The sequence below is a fragment of the Haemaphysalis longicornis genome, unplaced genomic scaffold (genome assembly GCF_048455015.1).
Source record: "Haemaphysalis longicornis isolate Haplotype H1 unplaced genomic scaffold, Haemaphysalis longicornis Haplotype H1 scaffold_10, whole genome shotgun sequence".
NCBI classification, from domain to species: domain Eukaryota; kingdom Metazoa; phylum Arthropoda; class Arachnida; order Ixodida; family Ixodidae; genus Haemaphysalis; species Haemaphysalis longicornis.
In genome coordinates, this window is record NW_027526204.1 from 70,662,133 (window position 1) to 70,683,169 (window position 21,037).

General features: G+C 47.7%; 2 protein-coding genes across 2 annotated transcripts in view; both read left to right on the forward strand.

Moving 5' to 3' along the window:
• LOC144158726 (constitutive coactivator of PPAR-gamma-like protein 1 homolog) overlaps positions 1 to 17,472 on the forward strand; it is a 60,022-nt gene extending 42,550 nt beyond the window's left edge. Inside the window, exons 11-15 of the mRNA XM_077689810.1 lie at positions 268 to 480; positions 844 to 1,199; positions 9,768 to 9,846; positions 10,004 to 10,110; positions 11,381 to 17,472. Coding sequence (XP_077545936.1) covers positions 268 to 480; positions 844 to 1,199; positions 9,768 to 9,846; positions 10,004 to 10,110; positions 11,381 to 11,594 — 969 coding nt within the window. The 3' untranslated portion in view covers positions 11,595 to 17,472. The remainder of the gene's footprint in view (positions 1 to 267; positions 481 to 843; positions 1,200 to 9,767; positions 9,847 to 10,003; positions 10,111 to 11,380) is intronic.
• A 1,700-nt stretch (positions 17,473 to 19,172) lies between these two features.
• LOC144158727 (uncharacterized) overlaps positions 19,173 to 21,037 on the forward strand; it is a 44,317-nt gene continuing 42,452 nt past the window's right edge. Inside the window, exon 1 of the mRNA XM_077689811.1 lies at positions 19,173 to 19,638. Coding sequence (XP_077545937.1) covers positions 19,538 to 19,638 — 101 coding nt within the window. The 5' untranslated portion in view covers positions 19,173 to 19,537. The remainder of the gene's footprint in view (positions 19,639 to 21,037) is intronic.

Consider the following 21,037-nt stretch of genomic DNA (forward strand, 5'->3'; position numbering starts at 1 on the left):
CAATGGCACTCGCCTGGTTACTTTGAAACTAGTGAAGAAACACTTTTTCTGCCTATGGGGAATGAGTTCATCGTGGCAGTACATTTCAAACTGGCTCATTCATTGTGGCAGCGCCCTGTATGTGTATTGCTGCGGCAGCATGCTGTAGTAGGGGCAGTGGCGGTTGTGAACAAAATCTTCAAGTGTCTGCCTTGCCGTGTTGCTGCTTGTCCGCCACTGAGTGATGGTGCGCTTTCTCTCTCCCTCTCCTCCTCCTCCGTGTGGCAGGGTGTGGAGCACGCGCTGTTTGCCAACGACGCGTGCGGGGCGCCCGTGCCGTGGCTCATGTGCTGCCCGTGGCTGTACTTTGACGGCAAGCTGTTCCACCAGAAGCTCCTGCGGGCCGCCCAGGCCAAGAGCCTCGTCGAGGTGTGCGGGGGCCAGATCGACCAGGTGGCCAAGGTCGAGCGCATGCGCGCCGCCATCCTCGAAGGGCTGCAGGTGATCCCCCTCTCTCTTTTTCAGCAGCATGGTGGTGTACCCTCTCTTTCTTTCGCCCGTGTCACTTGCTCTGTTTTCTTGCGCTGTCGATTATGCTTCACCGACTTTCCCAAATTTTACGTTTGTCTACTCTCCCTCTCTCTCTCCCTCTCTCTCTCTGTCTCTCTCTCTCTTCAGAAGTGTGGTGGCGTACCCTCTATTTCGCCTGTGTCATTTGCGCTCTCTGTTATGCTTTACCGACTTTCCCAAACTTCACGTTAGTCTACTCTCTTTCCCCCCTCTCTCTCCCTCTTTCTTTTTGCATTCACATTGAGCTCTGGTGGTGCCCCATGATTGACGGCCGGTTGTCTTCTTCTCGTCCAGGTGGAGTTTGCGCGTGCCCCGCTGCCCGCGATGGGCGGCATGCCGCGCTTCATGCCGGGCTACCCACCCCACGGAGGCCCCCGCATGGGTGGGGGCCCCATGGGCATGGGTGGCCCCCCGCCGCCCCCTCCGAGGGGACCCGCGGGGCGCGGCATGCCTCCCCCTCCGCCAGGTGGCCCTCGTCGGGGCGCCCTCTTGGCTCGTGGCGGCCAGCTGGAGATAGCCGGAGTGGTGGTCGGCTCCTGGGGGGCCAACTACGGGCAGGGGCCCAGGGGGGCCTCGGGGGGACCCGGCAGCCGAGGCAGTGGGGGCCGCGGACCCCCGCTGCCGCCCCAGGTCACGTCCGTTGGTGGGAGGTGAGCGGCTGCTTTCTCTTGGGATTCACGATTCCAGCAACCAAAAATGACTGGACGCAGTGGAGGGATAACACTGCCATCGGAAAGCACCTACGAAAGCATTCAGACACTTTTTTTCAAATGTTGTCATTTTTGTCGTTTATCCTGAAGCAAGTCTGGAACTGTGCATATTCGAACCCGTGTATTGCCAGTCGCAAAATTAAACGCAGTTCTATCCAGTGTGAAATCTGCCGGAACAGCGGAGCTGTGGTTCTCTTGTGTGGGCTGCAGAGGTCGGCGAACTCACTCATAAGTCCACTCACTCAAACTCATTTGGACTCAAACTCACGCGTGAGTTTGAGTTTGAGTGAGCGCGAGGCTAGTGTGGCATGGTGAGTTTGAGCTTGAGTGAGTTTGAGCCGAGTGATCACGACTGAGTTTGAGTCCGATTGAGTTTGAGTCCATTTTGAGTTCTGAGTACATTTTGAGTTTGAGTCCATTTTGAGTTCTGAGTACATTTTGAGTTTTAGTCCATTTTGATCCCTGAATACATTTTGAGTTTCTGAGTACAATTTGAGTTTGAGTCTATTTTGAGTTCTGAGTACATTTTGAGTTTGAGTTCATTTTGAGTTCTGAGTACACTTTGAGTTTGAGTCTATTTTGAGTTCTGAGTACATTTTGAGTTTGAGTTCATTTTGAGTTCTGAGTACACTTTGAGTTTGAGTCCATTTTGAGCTCTGAGTACATTTTGAGTTTGAGTCCATTTTGAGTTCTGGGTACAATTTGAGTTTGAGTCTATTTTGAGTTCTGAGTACATTTTGAGTTTGAGTCTATTTTGAGTTCTGAGTACATTTTGAGTTTGAGTTCATTTTGAGTTCTGAGTACATTTTGAGTTTGAGTCTATTTTGAGTTCTGAGTACATTTTGAGTTTGAGTTCATTTTGAGTTCTGAGTACACTTTGAGTTTGAGTCCATTTTGAGCTCTGAGTACATTTTGAGTTTGAGTTCATTTTGAGTTCTGAGTACACTTTGAGTTTGAGTCCATTTTGAGTTCTGAGTACATTTTGAGTTTGAGTCTATTTTGAGTTCTGAGTACATTTTGAGTTTGAGTCCATTTTGAGTTCTGAGTACATTTTGAGTTTGAGTTCATTTTGAGTTCTGAGTACACTTTGAGTTTGAGTCTATTTTGAGTTCTGAGTACATTTTGAGTTTGAGTCCATTTTGAGTTCTGAGTACATTTTGAGTTTGAGTCCATTTTGAGCTCTGAGTACATTTTGAGTTTGAGTTCATTTTGAGTTCTGAGTACACTTTGAGTTTGAGTCTATTTTGAGTTCTGAGTACATTTTGAGTTTGAGTTCATTTTGAGTTCTGAGTACACTTTGAGTTTGAGTCCATTTTGAGTTCTGAGTACAATTTGAGTTTGAGTCTATTTTGAGTTCTGAGTACATTGAGTTTGAGTTCATTTTGAGTTCTGAGTACACTTTGAGTTTGAGTCTATTTTGAGTTCTGAGTACATTTTGAGTTTGAGTTCATTTTGAGTTCTGAGTACACTTTGAGTTTGAGTCCATTTTGAGCTCTGAGTACATTTTGAGTTTGAGTCCATTTTGAGTTCTGAGTACAATTTGAGTTTGAGTCTATTTTGAGTTCTGAGTACATTTTGAGTTTGAGTTCATTTTGAGTTCTGAGTACACTTTGAGTTTGAGTCTATTTTGAGTTCTGAGTACATTTTGAGTTTGAGTCCATTTTGAGCTCTGAGTACATTTTGAGTTTGAGTCCATTTTGAGTTCTGAGTACAATTTGAGTTTGAGTCTATTTTGAGTTCTGAGTACATTTTGAGTTTGAGTTCATTTTGAGTTCTGAGTACACTTTGAGTTTGAGTCTATTTTGAGTTCTGAGTACATTTTGAGTTTGAGTTCATTTTGAGTTCTGAGTACACTTTGAGTTTGAGTCCATTTTGAGCTCTGAGTACATTTTGAGTTTGAGTCCATTTTGAGTTCTGAGTACAATTTGAGTTTGAGTCTATTTTGAGTTCTGAGTACATTTTGAGTTTGAGTCTATTTTGAGTTCTGAGTACATTTTGAGTTTGAGTTCATTTTGAGCTCTGAGTACATTTTGAGTTTGAGTCCATTTTGAGTTCTGAGTACAATTTGAGTTTGAGTCTATTTTGAGTTCTGAGTACATTTTGAGTTTGAGTTCATTTTGAGTTCTGAGTACACTTTGAGTTTGAGTCTATTTTGAGTTCTGAGTACATTTTTGAGTCCATTTTGAGCTCTGAGTACATTTTGAGTTTGAGTCCATTTTGAGTTCTGAGTACACTTTGAGTTTGAGTCCATTTTGAGCTCTGAGTACATTTTGAGTTTGTTCATTTTGAGTTCTGAGTACACTTTGAGTTTGAGTCTATTTTGAGTTCTGAGTACATTTTGAGTTTGAGTTCATTTTGAGTTCTGAGTACACTTTGAGTTTGAGTCCATTTTGAGCTCTGAGTACATTTTGAGTTTGAGTCCATTTTGAGTTCTGAGTACATTTTGAGTTTGAGTCCATTTTGAGTTCTGAGTACAATTTGAGTTTGAGTTCATTTTGAGCTCTGAGTACATTTTGAGTTTGAGTCCATTTTGAGTTCTGAGTACAATTTGAGTTTGAGTCTATTCTGAGTTCTGAGTACATTTTGAGTTTGAGTTCATTTTGAGTTCTGAGTACACTTTGAGTTTGAGTCTATTTTGAGTTCTGAGTACATTTTGAGTTTGAGTTCATTTTGAGTTCTGAGTACACTTTGAGTTTGAGTCCATTTTGAGTTCTGAGTACACTTTGAGTTTGAGTCCATTTTGAGTTCTGAGTACATTTCGAGTTTGAGCACATTTTGAGTTTGAGCTCATTTTGAGTTCTGAGTACATTTCGAGTTTGAGTCCATTTTGAGTTCTGAGTACATTTCGAGTTTGAGCACATTTTGAGTTTGATTACATATTGAGTTTTGAGTACATTTCGAGTTTGAGCACATTTTGAGTTTGAGCTCATTTTGAGTTCTGAGTACATTTCGAGTTTGAGTCCATTTTGAGTTCTGAGTACATTTCGAGTTTGAGCACATTTTGAGTTTGATTACATATTGAGTTTTGAGTACATTTTGAGTTCTGAGTAAATAGGAGTTTTAAGTCCATTTGGAGTTTGAGTACATATGAGTAGCCTAGCAGGCAGCTATGGTTGGCTGTTAAGTTTCATGCGTCACTGTGGGCTCGGAATTCAAGTTACCTGCGGGTATGGCACCAATCGCGATCTGCATGATCGGTTGGGAGGAAGGTGTTGTCTGATTTTTTTTAGTTTCTTGTTGAATTTTTATGGCCATAAGCACTTGCTGTATACCTAATTTTCGCGGCTGGGCGCGTGAGTGATAATTGACTGGTGAGGTCATAAAAAAGGGTTGTCTTAACTTTTCCTCCTGACGAATCCACTAAGAGCGTGGGAAAGGGTGGTGGGAAAGCACACGGCGGCGCTGGCGTGCTGGTTGTTCGCCTGCTACTGTTAATGGCTTGATATACTAGGGGTCCCAAAGGAAGAGATGAGAGCCGGGGGGAAATGGGGGCGGGGGCTGTCCTTTCTACTGTTTCAAATGAATTAGCTGAATTGACTGGGCAGCGCCCCTTAAGACAGAATAATGACCACATTAGATTGGGTGAAAAGTGAAACTGATGAGGCTAAGGCGTGTAAGGTATCAAATAAAAGGTCCGGATTAACGGAATCACGCGGGGTAAATAAAAAAAAAATGCTTCCTGATTGTAGTCATCAGGCAGTCATAATGAGTCATAGATTGGGTTAAAATTCAAAATGACGCTGCGAGGGCATGTGGGGAATCAAATTCAAGGTCTCGATGTGGGGAATCATTCGGGACGAACATGAGATACGGATATATCATGACGTAGTCATGGTAAGTCAAAGATTCGGTTAAAATTCTGGTTCATGACGCTAGGGCGTATCAAATTAAAGGTCTCGATGAGGGTAATCACGTGCTTCCTGATTATTATCATGACATAGTCAAAATGGGTCATAAATTAGGTTAAAATTCACAATGATGCCACTGGGTGTCCGGGGCATCAAATTGAAGGTTCCGATAAGGAAAATCACGTGGGACAAAAATGTGGTAGGGCTATATCATGAGATAGTCATGGTAAGTCATTGATTGGTTTAATGTTCAAATTGATTCCGCTAGGATGTGATGGGTATCAAATCAATGGTCTTGATGAGCCGAATCACGTGGGAGAATTACAAAAATGCTTCCTGGTTATAACCATTAGATTGTCATGGTGAGTCTTATATTGGGGTAAAATTCGAAGTGACCCCGCTAGGGCATGTAGGGTATCAAATTTACGGTCTTGACGAGGGGAATCGCGTGGTACAAATAAAAAAAGGCTTCGTAGTTCGAATCATGAGATGGTCATTATGAGTCATAGATGGGGTTAAATTCAAAGTGAGGCCGCTGAAGCATGTGGGGCGTCAAATTGAAGGTTCCAGTTAGGGGAATCATGTCAGACACCTAAATAATGCGTCCTGGTTACAGTCATGAGAGGCATCGTTAGTTTGACTGGTATGAATTTTGTATGACCCTCCTAAGGTGTGTGGGGTATCAAATTAAAGGTCTTGTGGAGGGGGATCACGTGGGACAAATATAAAAATGCTTTCTGGTTATAATTATGAGGATATAGCAAAAGGTACACACTCACACGCTCACTCACTCACTCACTCACACTCACTCACGCTCACTCACTCACTCACACTCAATCTCACACTCTCACTCACATTCTCTCACTCACACTCTCTCTCACTCTCTCTCACACTCTCACTCTCAGTCACACTCTCACTCACTCACACTCTCACTCAGTCACACTCACACACTCTCACTCACACTCACTCTTACTGTTACTCTCACTCACACTCACTAACACTCACACTCACTGTCTCACACACTCTCACTCACACTCAAACTCACACTTACTTTCACTCTCGCTCACACTCACGCTCTCGCTCTCACTCACACTCTTAGTCACTCTCACTGACACCGACACTCACTCTCACTCACTCACACTCTCACTCACACTCACTCTCACTGTCACTCACACTCTCAGTCACATTCACACTCTCACTCACTCTCACTCAGTCACACTCTCACTCTCACACTATCACTCTCACACTATCACTGTCACACTCTAGCTTTCACACTCACACTCTCAATCTCACACTCTCAAACTCTCACTCTCAAACTCTCACTCTCACTCTCTGACTGTCTCAATCTCTGTGAGGCCATGTGAGTTCTGAATTCATTTTGAGTTCTCAGCCCATTTTGAGTTCTGAGTTCATTTTGAGTTTTGAGTACATTTTGAGTTTTGAGTCCATTTTGAGTTTGAGTACATTTTGAGTTTTGAGTACATTTTGAGTTTTGAGTACATTTTGAGTTTGAGTCCATTTTGAGTTTTGAGTTCATTTTGAGTTTTGAGTACATTTTGAGTTTGAGTACATTTTGAGTTTTGAGTCCATTTTGAGTTTGAGTACACTTTGAGTTTGAGTACATTTTGAGTTTTGAGTCCAAATTGAATTTGAGTACATTTTGAGTTTGAGTACATTTTGAGTTTTGATTACATTTTGAGTTTGAGTACATTTTGAGTTCTGAGTACATTTTGAGTTTTGAGTCCGAGTGAGTTCTGAGTTTTGAGCTCAATGTGAGTTTGAGTTTGAGTGAGCGCAGATGTGGTGCTCAGCATTGAGTCTGAGTTTGAGTGAGTGGTGATTCGAAAAAAAAAATTGTGAGTGAGTTTGAGTGAGCCGCGCCAACTTTGCCGAGGTATGGTGGGCTGGACCAGTTAGTGGGAAATTGCCCAAAATTGGCTGCGCCGTCGCCGCACAAATTTTATGGTTCACACAAGGGAAATCGGCAGCTGTGGGAGGCTCCCCCTCCTCTCCCTCTAGCAGGAGAAAGAAGAACCCACCTTTGCGAGACCACTGCGCCCTCTATCGGTGGGTTGGGGAATCTGCTCCTACCCCTGTGTGACGCACGACCTACAGCAGACAGACGAAAAGACTCGACCTACAACAGCTCAGCTGTTAAAGGGGGCCTGAGATGGATTTCAAAGTGTTTTTGTTTGTGTCAGAAAACTACTCTATAGTTCTTGTAGAAACAAGTCCAAAAATAGTAAGCATATTCGTTCACGCTAACAAAAGTTATTACCCCGACGAGACAGAACTATTTGATGGTTCGGCGGCTTGCGATGACGACATAGTCCGACCTTGTCCGAGGCGAAGCACTCATTTCATGGTTGGCCGCCGGAATGTCCGCGATTTTTGACGGCGGCGGTTTGGTTTAGAGCGTCGTCGTTACCATGGTTACTTCAGCGAGTGGGTCGCACATAAGACGACGACGTCTTTTTTTTTTTTTTTTTTTTTTTTAAGCTACCTTTTCAGTCCTTACGGACTTTGAGCAGGAGATACTGGTGATTGCGGAAGTCAACCTTGCATGCGCGAGAGTTTCCGTGAACGGTAACTTATTTTTACCGTCGCTACATAGCGATACAGAGGCTATTGAATTTCTACCGACTGTAGTAGCGAGCCCCCTGCGCCGGCGAAATGTACGCTCGCGTTTTGATTAGATTACCGGAAAGTTCCGAGTGAACGCCCTCCCCCGAAACATCGCCCACCCCCTTTTACGGGTGAAACATTCAATTTACTGAAAGACGTGCGCCCACCCCGTAAAATCCATGGCTTTAGCGCCGCGCGATGAGGGAACAAAACAAACCCGAATCATCTCTTCATGTGTAGATGCGGTCACTTATTCGTCCTTTCCGCGCTTGACCCGAAATTTCGCCCATCTCGTATTTTTCACTTGATATACTTAAATTTGGGTGGGCGTTCTTCCGGAACTTTACGGCACAGCAAATGCGCTGTGCTCGGCGCTTCATGCAAGCAATCTTAGTTGATGTTGTTTACTACATTCTTGCTAAAGGATGATCAGGAGCACGATAAATGACAATTTTTTTTAGAATGAGCGAGCAAAATTTCCGCCCCTACTCCAGCTTCCCACGCTTCCGATGGTTCAGATGCCTTTATGAACTAGCACAGCTCTTTTATGCTTTCAAAATCGTCTTGGGCAAGGTAATATAGGCAACTGCGGAATCATTACAATATATCTTACTCATTTTATATCGAAATATTTAGCGTTGGCGTGAATTCTGGTTAATGCAATACTTGGTCCTAATTGTTCCCACTAGATGGCGGCGTCAACGTCATGTTTTCGATTTTTTAAGCTCTACAGTAGAAGTGTACGGCTCTTTTAAAAAAAATTATTGTATTGTGAGAGTTCAATCTAAGACGTCCAAGATTCAAGCCATTTCAAGCGTAAGCGAACAGTTCTGGGCAACAAACGTTTGTGTCATTTGCTTTGAGACAAATACGCCAGATGTCGCTACTCGGCAGAGCCGGTTAGGGTGCCTCGATGCGCGCCCGCGCATCGAGGCACCCTAGAGCCGGTAAGCCGGAATGCAGAAACCGCAGAGTGCAATCCTTTCGTTTTCAGCGGCAAACGGCTACTCTTGCTTCATTTAACACGGTAAACGGTAAAGCGCGCTAAGGACACTAGGCAACAGGTTCATTCAGAAGGCCGGTGCAGCAAACCACACTTTCCTGCGATCATGACTTGATGGGAAGCAATGAAATGAAACTCTTTGGCAGTTGTTGTTACGGGATGAGCATGCTGTTGCCCTTGTCGCGACCGCCGCAGAGAATCAGCTGCGACAGCGTTTGGGCTTGAACTGATTTATTCAGCCCGTGTGAGCGCACTTGAGCGTGCACCTCGTGATCACGAGCAGTGCCCGGCGTCGTCCAAGCGCTGCGTGCGGAGCTCCGCCTTCGTCGTCGGCGCGGCGCTCCGTTCGTTACCACCTCGTAAATGAAACGTCTAGGCTACACTCGAAACACAATGGCGCAAAGAATCATTTCGGGTACAGCGTCCAAGAAAGCAAATGCAAAGAAAACTGATGATACTCTAACACCAGACACGGAGCGCTGAGCAATCACGCTGGCTGCAAGCGTCGTTGCTCCTGCGCTCACTGTATCCTTCCGCCGAGAACGGAGGAGCGTCAAGCCCGGTTTGGCCCGGTGTGTAAGTGCTTTATACTCCGGTATAAAACAAATATGTGTGACTGTGTAAAAGCACACACACACAAAAGATGTTTTTTGTAGCTTTCCGATGTTTTTACGCTCGTAAAAAATTGATTAAATCAAGAGCGCACAAACACGTCACGATTAGTTCAAGAAATAGCCGTTGCGCTCCGATACCATCGACCCCCCAAAAACCCCCATCTCAGGGGCCCTTTAAAGTGTTGGAATTCTGCGTCTCTCTCACTCACTCACCTTCTCTCTCAAGCACAGGTTTGGCGGGAACATTACAGTAAAAATAGCGGAATGGACAGCAGATGTTCTTTTTTGCTTGACCTTCTTCGGACTAGGCACTTGGGATGGGGTTCGCACGCGCTTGTGGATTGTCTCTCCATTGCTTTTTGCGTGGCCTCTTACATCGCACTGCCCTGAGGCTGACTGGCAACGCCCGTGTCTGCAGGTATGGCGGTATGGGCCGTGGCCTGATGCCTCGCCGCCCCATGGCTTTCAACCGGCGGCCTGGAGCACCTTTCACCCAGGTAGGAAAGGGAGGGAGACATCCTTTTTTTTCCCCCTCAATCACCTTCCAGGCTTTTGCGTTGCGCGGGTGTTTGTGGTCTTTGAATGGGGCCGCCGTTTGTCAGCTTCCACATCGAACGTAGCCTGAGCGTGTGTTTGTGTGTCCCTGCATTTCAGCTGAACCGACGCACCAACAAGAAGAAGACCTCCAAGCCTGGCAAGGAGGAGCCCACTCCCAAGCTGGCTGGCAAGGGCCGCGGGTGCACCATTGAGACCGGCGACAAGTGAGTCGGTCTGCCTTCCTGCATCCATCACAAACTGGCTAACAAGGGGGCGTTCCTTGTGAGGGGAGCGAGTGGTCTCTCGGGGATTGGCATGGAAGCTGGAACCATGTGCATTTTGAGCGTGGGTCGTCTGTGACCCGACAGATGGTCAGTACCAGATTGACAGTGTCAGAGAGTGTGTGCTGCTGCGGTGGGACATTGACAGTTTTTCGCAAATTTGCCTCCGTCCTCCCCCCCCCAGCACCGGTCTGCCATTGTTACTAGGAAGCAGTGGACCACGGACATTTTATCATCGTAATCCCCAGTGACCTTGTTTTGCTTCCTCTTTCTGCACCCTAGTCCCCGGCCTTGAAGGGGCCATGCTGACAAAACACAAGTTTGTTTTATTCGAAAGATTTCGTGTTTTACAGTGCCCCCGGCGCTTGTCCGGTAGCAAACGACGCTTTATTCACTGAGAAGTTAATCGATTTAAGTTAAAAGCTTTGATCCTCCCGCCAAATTGTGTGTTTTTGCGACGTCTGCAATGACATCACAGGAACCACTCTGCAGCTGATTTCGGAGCCTTGTTTGCCGTTAGCCAACCTAGATGGCGCCACCATATTGCAGCGAACCATTTTCTGCCTTTGGTTTATTTTTGACCGTATTTGTACCTGGCTTGTTTTTGTTCAGGGAGAAAATAATCGCTTCGTGGAACATGGTGCTCGCTCGACATATACAGTCCTGTAAGACGGTGCCGCTTACGCCAATCGGCCAGTGTCGTCTGAGACAACCCGAAAGCGCCGCACTGCTGTGCAGCTGAAATAAGCATATTGCACGCAGTGCCGACAGCAGTAAGCCTCGGTACTTCTGTGTTCGTAACTTCCACTGTTTACCCCCCCATTCTTACTGCTATAAAAGGAATGTGCCCATAATTTAAGCACACATAGTTTGTTCGGCAAGCTTGTAAGCTCTGCCTAATTTGCGTTTGCTTTTACGGACCTCAGCCAATTGCACAGCCGGCATATGACATCATAGGTTCTGTTGCGGGAAATGAGCTAGTAAATCCCATGGTCGTTCCCTTTTTTCCTCGTTATGTAGCTTATATGAGTGAAGTGTGCGTTAAAAGTGGTGTCAGTACGATTCTAACGAGGCAATCTTTCGAATGAACCAAACTTTTGATTTTGTCTGCATGGCCCGTTTAATTGTCATGCCGTGCATTTTCATCCTATTTTGCCTTCATGGCCCGTTAGTCACTCTAACCCGTCTTGTCCTTGTGCCCTCGTTGCCACAGTTGTACCATCGAGGTCAGCCAACTGCCGGCTCCAGGCCTGGACACCAGTGGCACCAGCTTGGACGAAGACTGTGCAGCGACCACTTCAACGACCGCAGTGACCGCACCCTCCCTGCTCATTGCGGGTGCCACAGTCACCGAGAGCGACACCGATGGACCACTCAGCTCCAACGGTGCCGTGGCAGGGGCCTCGGAACAGTTCGCTTCCGTCTAGCCCCCCTCCGACATAACTCCCTAGACAGGCCGTCTTGTTTTGGAGGACTCTGGGCGTGCTGACCGACCGGCCGTTTGCCGTTCGACCTGGGCAGGCAGTTTTTGGAGATGGTTCGTGGAGATCATTGCCTGCTTCTTGCGATTTCTGATCCCGTTTTTTTCTGATTTATGAATGAAATTTTCCTAAGTGAATGGAGAAGCCGTACCCGTTTGTGAGTTCTTGTTTTTCCACGATGAAATTTTCCAGGGCTTTCCCGAACACGGAGTCGCTACTTTCATTGCAGCGTGCTGTTCCGTTTCTTGTTTAATTTGTGTTTGGCTTAGACTGCTGTTTTTAAGTTCTTGTCTCCGGGGGTGTTAAAGTAATGGGGTCAAGCCCAGTTTATCACAAAAAGTCAAGTTTCTGACCGCTTCGGTTTGTGTAATATGACAGCATTTGCAGCGACATACCGGTTTCGTTCACAAAAGACAGAATGTGTTCGAGGTATAGAGCGCCAGATAACTCGGGATGTTGTGTATATCTGCGCTCAGTGGCAGCTTGTTATAAGGTCAAAACGCGCCAGTGTTGTCCACGACAGGTCGGTCAGCCGTAGAGGCCTCCGAAACAAGACGACTTTGGTGACCGCCTATTTTCTTTACTCACTTGCGGAACAACGGCTACTAGACTTCATTGCGTGCACAAGCCGGAAGTGACTATTGCACTGTGTTCCGAGGCGTACCTGAACGCTGTGTTGCGACGGCACGTGTCGTGCGACCAAAGTGCTTGTGGCAGTGGCGTCGACTTTCATCTACGACTCTTTTTTTCCCCCCCTGACTCCAAATTTTTTTTTAATGAACTCATCGTGGACTCGGCCAAAGGCCAAGTGAGACTCATCGTTTGTGCTGGACTTGCAAAACAATGGACTTGTGCGTGCATGTGCGTGTGGATGTCACGAAGCCACGCCTTCCGCGACGGAGGTGTGTGCGGTCATCACGGTCTGCCCTGGCTGACGGTCGTGCCGTTGTCTGCGCTGTGGGTCGCTTGTTTGTTTGCAAGCAAAGCCTTAGAGGTGTTCAAAAATGTCTTCACCTTATTGATCTCGACTTTACGGGACTTGCTGATCAGGCTATGGCGGACATTCTAATGGAAAACAGTGCTAGAAGTAGAGCTTCTGGTTTAGAAGTTATCAATCAATGAACATTTTCTTTTTTGGTGTGTGTGTTATATTTCCAACATTTGGTGGAAATTGGAACAAGCTGTCCAAATTGTTATTGAGCTCGTACTGTTTAGAAGCTCGGAAAGTCTTCTGGGCTGCAGCTTTCAAGTACAAGCTCTGAGCCCCGCAGCGCAAACAACGCAGCCCGTTCGACCAAATGGGAGCAGACCATGAGGTGTGGTGTGCTATGTACAGTGTTTACACTTATTTTTTTCTTTGTTAGGTTATGCGAGATGTATATTTAAATGACCGGAGCTCTAAGCTGGAAAGCTGAATGGCCGCCGACTGGCTGTAACACGGAAGGAGGGTCTAGTTGTGATGGCGAGAAAGGTGTGGGCTTAAAGTAAAGTGGGCCACGAAGTTTTGACACGGCGAAAAGCGACGTATTATTTCTTTGCGCGCGTCAGGTTCTCTAATTTTTTTTTATGGTTCCCCCTCGTTTTGTGAATTGTAGGGAGAGGAGGTTTATTTGTGCGCCACTTTTGTCGGTGGCTTACGGACGCCGTCCGTTCAGGCCAACCCTAAACGGGTGGCCGTTTGGTTTCAAAGAGATAGCGAAACCGTGAGGACAAGTAAAAAAAATTTTTTGCAAAAGCAAAAAAAGCGTATCGAAGGCGTGGTCCGCCTGTTCAGGCCATGCTACAGTCCCGTCTCTCTTTTTCTCTCTCTGGGGGAAATTGCCAGCGGACACAATGACTGCTTTAGCTAAACATGTAACTCACAGAAAAGGACAGAGCTTTGCCTTTTCCGACACTCCCTCGCGTGTGCGGCGGGGGGTATTTGCAGCAATTGTGCGAGACACTTGCAGCGACCACTGTTGGTTACCCTTTTTCTTGAGCCGCGACAAAGACGGGCACTTGGGAGGGGGGAAATACCTTTGTCAGCGAGCTCCGAGATTCAGCATTCCACGTCACTCTGTTCACGCAGCGAGCCTCTCTGAGCCCCCCCCCGTTGAAAGGCAAACTGACGTGACGAATAGCATCGCTTGTTTCTTCAAACTTCACGGGGAGCGGAGCCAATGACGGCCTTCCTCTGATGAAATGCAACTGCTCGATGTATGCGGAGTCATAGAAGGAGCACATGTCTACTTCGTTAACGAAAGAAAAAAAAAAAACGTCGAAGGATAAAAGCCGACCTAACGCATGAACATTGACGTTTGTGCTTTGCACTACTAAACGGGAGCGGAGGTTTTTCCCACCCCAGGAAAAAACAACTTGCATCTGACGGAGAGAAAAAACACAGAGGGCTTCTGTGTTTCTTTTTCATTGTTGTTTTTTGTTTTTCGTTAGCAGCGTTTTTTATTTGAGACGAAAGTGAAGCGTGCACCTACCTTCCAAACTTTGCGTCCTGCTTTGCAGCGCAGTGTCGTCGACACGAGGTTCTTTGCGCGTAGCTCACTTTTAAAAGGACAAACGAGAGCCCCAGCTTACTTAATGAGCGAGCTGTAAAACATAAGGGAAGCGTCCTTGCGACCTCCCGGGACAACGCAGAAGTCGAGGCTTCTTTCACGAGACAACCCACGGCGGCCCGACCTTAGCGGACCTAGAAACGTGCGGGCCGTGGAGCAACAAAAACTTGAGAAACGGGAGTAATGAAACGTGGCACCTCGGTGCGGCCTCCGCAACCGCACGGGTGACCAGACTTAAGCGTTTAAAACGGGGGAGCTTTAGGGAGGGGGTGTGACTAAACACGTAGGTGAGAGACAGGGGTTCTTCGCCGCTTTAGTCGCGTGACCAAACAGGACGGAACTCTTAGCTGACGTGATCGGCCAACACAACCGTTTCTTTCCCGACTGCACGCCCCCTCCCCGCCTCCCCCTCTCTCTCTCTCTTTCCTCCTGCTTTCAATGAAGAAGAATCGCACGAGCCGTCAGGTCTCGTTTTTCGTGAACTTCACCCCAGTCGCGTCGGAGCAAAGCGACTTGCCTGTTCTTTCTTTCCCCCCCCCTGTCGATGCATGCAGCAACCTTGAGCGTTACACAGCCCCGTCTGCTTTGCATGCGCAGACGACGCCGTTTTTTGCGCCGGCTTTGTTTGGATGCCAAGTTGTCTTGCTGGCGATAGCCACTGCATCGGTTTCGCATCCACACGCCGAGGTGTGCTTTTCATTCTTGTGCAAAACTTGGCCTTCCCCGTTTTCTTTCGGGCCGTCGGCCCCATTGCAGCAGAGTTAGTATTCTATCGCACCCCTTGAATGTATCGCCGCTACTGCTGCGTTTAGTTTTAGTGGAACTTTCTATTCTTGTAGTGGCTTGCAGATGTTCTCAAAACACTTAGCTAACGGATGTGTTTATTTTTCCCCGCTTGTTATACCACCCCCCCTCACCTCTACCCGGCTTCAATGCCCACAATGTATTATCGTACTGAGATGAGTTTAGTGTTTGTCTGCGTAAACACCGAACCTTGCGCTCCGAGACGTTCACGTTTTGGGCCCTGGTGTCATTAAGCGGTGCGTGTTTAAACGTGTATTATTATCATTCTGTGGTAGAGAGCTTTTGGAGTGAACAAATGCAGGAAAGAGTAAAAAAAAAATTCGTGTTGTAGCTTTAACACCGAGCACCAATGTTACTACCACTACATTCTGTGGGGGAAGAAAAAAAAATGTCGAGAGTGGGTGCACCGTATCGGTTTGTTAAGCGAATGTATTTTTTCCGCAGTGTGGCTGCTTATTTTTTTCGATTGTTCACTTGCTTTTTCGCGCCGCTTTATTAGAGTGGCGATGCTTAGGCCGCTGGAGTCTCGCGACCCCTCAGGCGCCGAGTGCGCTAGCTGTTTATTTTTTTCTCTTCATTCTTTGAGCAACAGTGTAATGATAATCTTTGTGCTTTGTAAAAGCTTGCAAAAGTGCGAGGGGGGAGAAGCCCGTGGTTCGGGACAAGCCACTTTGTGGCTTCCGACCTGGCTCGGCACAAAATGGGGGAAACTTGGCTTGGCTTGGCTTGGCTATGTGAGCGACAAGCTTGGAATTAGTTCAAACAATGGTTGATTTCAACCAGTAGCAGTGAATTAGCGAGCACGCACAGTCTTGAAGAACACAGGTGCATTGATTTGGCAAAGTACACGGCACATTAGAGTTGGTAAGTTGTATTTCTTGTGACTGTCGCCGACTGGTTTGCACGCATGCGTAAACAGTGTCGCTTAGCAGCCATCGTTTAAAAGGTGCCAATTTAGACACGGCTGAATGCAGAGAAAAATGTCCACCCGATGTTGGTCCATTGGTTTTCCCGTTGGTTCGCTAACGTCCAAAGTTTCCCTCATGTTGTGCACCCTCCTCTTCTGCGAGCCTTGTAAGTGACATGTTGAGCGCCGCGCGTTTAAACCGGTGGATTTCCCAACGGAACCACCGCAGGCCGGGCGTACCCGGAACAGCACTTTGTCAACCTTCTGCGATTACCAGTGGTCATCGTCGACGACTGTCCAGCAGCAGCGATTACCGTTATTGGATGACTGCAATCAACATTGGTCGTCGACTGCGATCATCGCTGGTTGTGGTCGGTGATCATCGTTGATGCAGTCAGTGCAGACTTAGTTGCTTCACAGGTCCGAACGTGTGTGATGTGTTCCACAGCGAGTTAACGTGTAGCGGTGGTCTAAATCTGCGTCGAGCCCAAACCTCTTGCATTAGACATTGCGCACAGCCACTCAGAAGACTTAGATCCAAGATGGGAAAGTTAAAGTACCTGCCGTATTAACAACAGGCTCCATCGCGGTATTTTCGGTCAGGTTGAAGAAGTTGACGGGTAGTTGTTCCGGGTGCGTCGAGCCTCTGGGCTTCGCTTGCACTCGTGTGCCAGTGCGGCCTTTCCAATTTTCCCGCGTATGTATCGTTTTTTCGGTTGTTGTTCTCTCGGAGTGCACCTTACTGACTAACCTGTCTCCCCTTCGTTTCTTTAGGCCAATCGTATTGTAGTAAGTGGGTTGTCTGTATACTTGTGAGTTTTTTGGCACGAGCATTTATTACGCCATGGTAACCAGTTATCTCGATGATAAGCAGTGTATCTTCTTAACCTTAATCACTGTTGCAGGGGAAGGCCGCGAAGCGGTTACGAGAGGGAGATTAAAAAAAAATACCCGGGGGATTTAACGGGTGTCGCCGCGTACAACCATAACTGCAGTTACCGTATGCGATTCAGTGTCTCGCGCAGGCTCCTTCGGAGCCCAATCACTGTCGAACTTGTAACTCTTTTCGTTTTTCTTGCAGCGTATGGTATTACCTTTCTTTTTGAAAAAACACTTTCTCCAACTGTAAGAAAGGCTGGTAAAGCTGGATGATTCAGAGAACAGGCAACAACGGAAACCTTTTCAATCGCGCTTGAGGCTGGTCTCGGAAAGGGTCACATGCGGAGACGGGAAATTCGTACAAGGGGTGGGGAAATTCGGTCTGGGCTTGGAGTAACGGGTTAGAGGGGCTTGAATACATTTCGGGGGATTGAATCGGAATTGCGTGCGTGTGGGTCGGGAGAGTTTGGCTGAAGGCGAGCGGTTTCTGTTGGCAAGCACGGCATGTGTCGAAGCAATGTTTTGCCGGGAAGGAAAAAAACGGAAGCGTACGAGCGGGCGGCGATGCCACGGTGCGACTACGGGCGCTGCCGGGGTGCTGTCGTCTGGTCTTGCTGGTCTTTGGAGAGGGATGTATTTCATGTGTTGCCAGTTTTGTGAATAAAAGTGATTTGTTTTCCTCGTTGGCGGCTGCTTGGTCAAACCTTCATTGTAGGTTCATGTTGGTGAGGAGTGCCACAAGGTCTCTCCCTGTAGCCAACTCTGTTCTCCAGGTGTTACCAAGGAAAACATGCATTATATTCCAGCATGTGTATCCTAGTTTTGAGTATTTGCAGGTAAAGTGTGTACGGCGACTCGTGTACAAGGTAAGAACTGAAGCACAACGTTGCAGTAGCAAGGAATGCATGAAGAACTTGAAATGTGAAATGAAATCTTGCTAGGCTTCAGGATAACCAGTGTAGTGTATCAAAGCCACAAGGGTGGGTAGTAAGTTTCAAAGACATTGATGCTGTCTTCGTAACTTAGGGATAATAAATTGCTGCTAATGCTAAACCATTTTCTTTTTTAAAGAAATGCACACCGCATCACTATGCAATAACTCGGTGGCAAATTTTTGTGCAACCAGGGAACTTTGTCGCTTTATCCCAGGGAACCTCCTCACCAAGGAAATTTTTTGCACCTTGCAGCGTAACATGTCTGTCTGTTGGCTAGCTTATGATTTGCCTACTTAAAGATTGCACTTCCAGTAAGTTGAAACAACGGTACATGTGTGGGTGGCAAATCACTGATGTGGAGCTGGGTCTTGAGCGCACTTCCGAGTCAAGTGATGGGTGGAATTGCAAACCCTCCACAAGATGTATTACGAGAGTTTGGGTGCACGTGTATGAATACCCCCATCACTTTGCTGTTGTTTGATACCAATTATTACGAAAGAGGGCTTCACCCCCTTGCCCAAAACCCGCACGCACACGTAGCAGTACCCAAGGTTTCTTTTCAATGCAAGACCCGAAAGACGTCTGCCGAGTAAAGACAAAATTGATGACTGATAAAGCGCGTCGGGTGAACGCTTGAGGTAAGCGTGTAGGCACACCACAGCAGCGTTTATGAATTATTCCTCTACTAAGACGAGAGATGCCGTGTGCTTGAATGTGCACTAAAGAGGCACCTACTGTATAATTTTTGATTGGATAGGTACACTATCTCCTTGCGAACACGACTGTGAAATGAATGAATGGGGAATAAACACTACAAGACAAGCCTACTGGCATAACGTCGTCAGCTACAGCTTCATAATGAAACTCCTGTCTATGATTTAAAGAAGGCGATGTCCTCATTGATAATAGGCTGTTCCTTGAGTGCAGAAAAAGAAACAGAGGGAAAAGCTACTGAAAGATTGATTGGGCGGGGCAACTTGCGTTCCGAACGTTCGTTCACATTCGTCCGCCCGCCGTTTCGAGCGCGAAAAATAGTCTTCCGCAAAGCTGCCGGAAATCATAAATGTTTGCGGATGCGAACGTAGGCCTAAAATGCTCGAAAAATCCGCCACGAGGAGACAACCAGCCGCCACTGTTTACGTGCTCGGCGTCACGTAGCGCTTGACCTGATTTGCTGGAGGTCGTACTGCGCCTGCGCGAGCTTCAATCAACACACTGCTGGCCTGGACATAAAACAGAAAAACAGTAGTTAAGCCCACAAGCATCGGATTTTATTTCTCGAAACCGACTAAAATACATCAGCGAGGCACGCGTTATTCCGGCCTAGACGTACGATAACCTGCAACATTCAGCCATGGAGAATTCAACGGCGCTATCCGCCATGTTTACGTAAGACTATCCGGGCGTACCTTGCCTCGGAAACCTCGGAAATCACCTGCGACTTTTTCGGAAGGCACTACTCGGCGTTTTCCTAGGCGCAGAAACTTGTTGCAAAGCTCGCACCAACTTTTCACGGCTCGACGCTCGCAGTAACGGCCGAAATAATCACCTCGGCCGCGGACGCCGGCGCAGCGTCGAGGTTGCGGAGGTGTCGCCACCTGTTGTGTCGCTTTGACGTCACTCGCAATATGGCAGCCAAGGCGAGAGCGTAATGTATGAAACCGAGCTGGCTGACTTTTCGCATGTGCGTCGTGCGCTGTAGGACGTCGAAGCGTGCGCGGAGACCGATGCGGTAGCGTACGGAAGATCGGAAGAGGCGGATACCCGAGGGCTCCGACCCCGGCGCTGCGGGCGGGAAGGATTTGATCTGCCAAGATGTTCAACGTCGAGCAGCAGCAGTTCGGCAGCCTCCTCAGTCATTCTCATTATCAAAACAACATCGTCTCCGCCGCCACCGCGGCAGCTCGACAGCCCTGGTATGTCCTACTTTCGAGAACGTCGCTCGCGACAACCGCCGTGCCCAGCGCGTTTCGTTTCCTCGTGCAAAGGCGGGCTAAATTTGCGGCGTTTTTTGTCGGACCGCACACTATCCGCGGTATCGTTCAGGTAGGCGAAGTCTGGGGTTTTTCGAAACCGCGCCGTTTAACCGAGCCCTGTGTGCCCGATGATGTGTTGAAACTTTTAAAACAGGCATAATCGGGAACGACGTCTGGGTACAGGAACGCGAGGAAAAGTGAGACCAACGCGCCTGTTTCTTTTTCCGATCGGTGGCGTTGACCTCTTTTGCGCTGTGCAACGTACGGCACGGAGCTGGTACTCTGAAGAAACCGAGACTGCTGCTCAAAAGAAATAGCTAGATGTTTGCATGTGGGATGCTACTTCACGTAACAGGCGCCGTTCTTTAAAAAAAAAAAAAAAAAGGCATGAACAGAGGATCGCAGTGCAAAATTGGGCCGTCGAGTGTGCGGGCCAAACAGCGCCGCTTTCTGTTCTAACATCGCGTAAACAACGGCATCATTCAGACCGAACCGCGGCGATAAAAAAAGCAACAGTCTCGGCGATAGCTGCTTCAAGGCTGCTGTGCTTTCGGCCTCAACGACGTCTGCCTGTTTTCGCGCTAGCTGCTTGGCCGCGCGGGTCACGCCTTTTCCGACGCGACGACAATCGGCCGAACACATGTTCCCCTCTCGAGTCCGTTGCCACCGCTACACAGCTCCGGCCGACGCGGTAAAAGCTGTTGTGACCTGCTAGTAGGAAGCGGGAGGTCACGATTACTTGCCGTGTAACTATTTGCTAGCTCCGCCTCGGAGGAGCCCGTTGTTTATTCCCCGACCGCTTTGCATTTTTGTTTTCGTTTTCCGCGATTCAGGTTCGGCGCCGACGTGGGGAGGAGGGGCGGGGAGGTCGACTAGCTGAACCTGTTATCTTCATTGAAAAATGTTCCCTGTGCCCCGAAAACTTTGCTCGCCAAGCCCGAAGACGGACTCGTTTGAGCCGTTTTTGTATGAACGCGGTTCTTGCCCGGTTCTTGTGTTCCCCGGAATGTTCATCCGCGGGGAAAGAGGGGCGGCGGCGGCGACGTGGGTTGTTGACGCGCCGTCGTCTGCGTTAGCGGCTCGTGTTGTTTGTAAAAGAGCGACAGTTGGTACGGGAACAAAGCTCCGTTACTACAATAGCGGAAGACGAGAGTTCGAGGAGGGTGAAATATCTGTGCGCTGGTTTACGCGAGGAGCGTTTCGTGCTCCGTTGAAAACTTGTTTACGTCGTCGTACGCTTTCCAACGGAGCCAGCTCGCGCGCTCCCAAGGACGCGTGCGCGAACCGTAATCTCCAGTGTATTTTTGTTTCTTATGCAAATAACGTTCTTTTCTTCGGC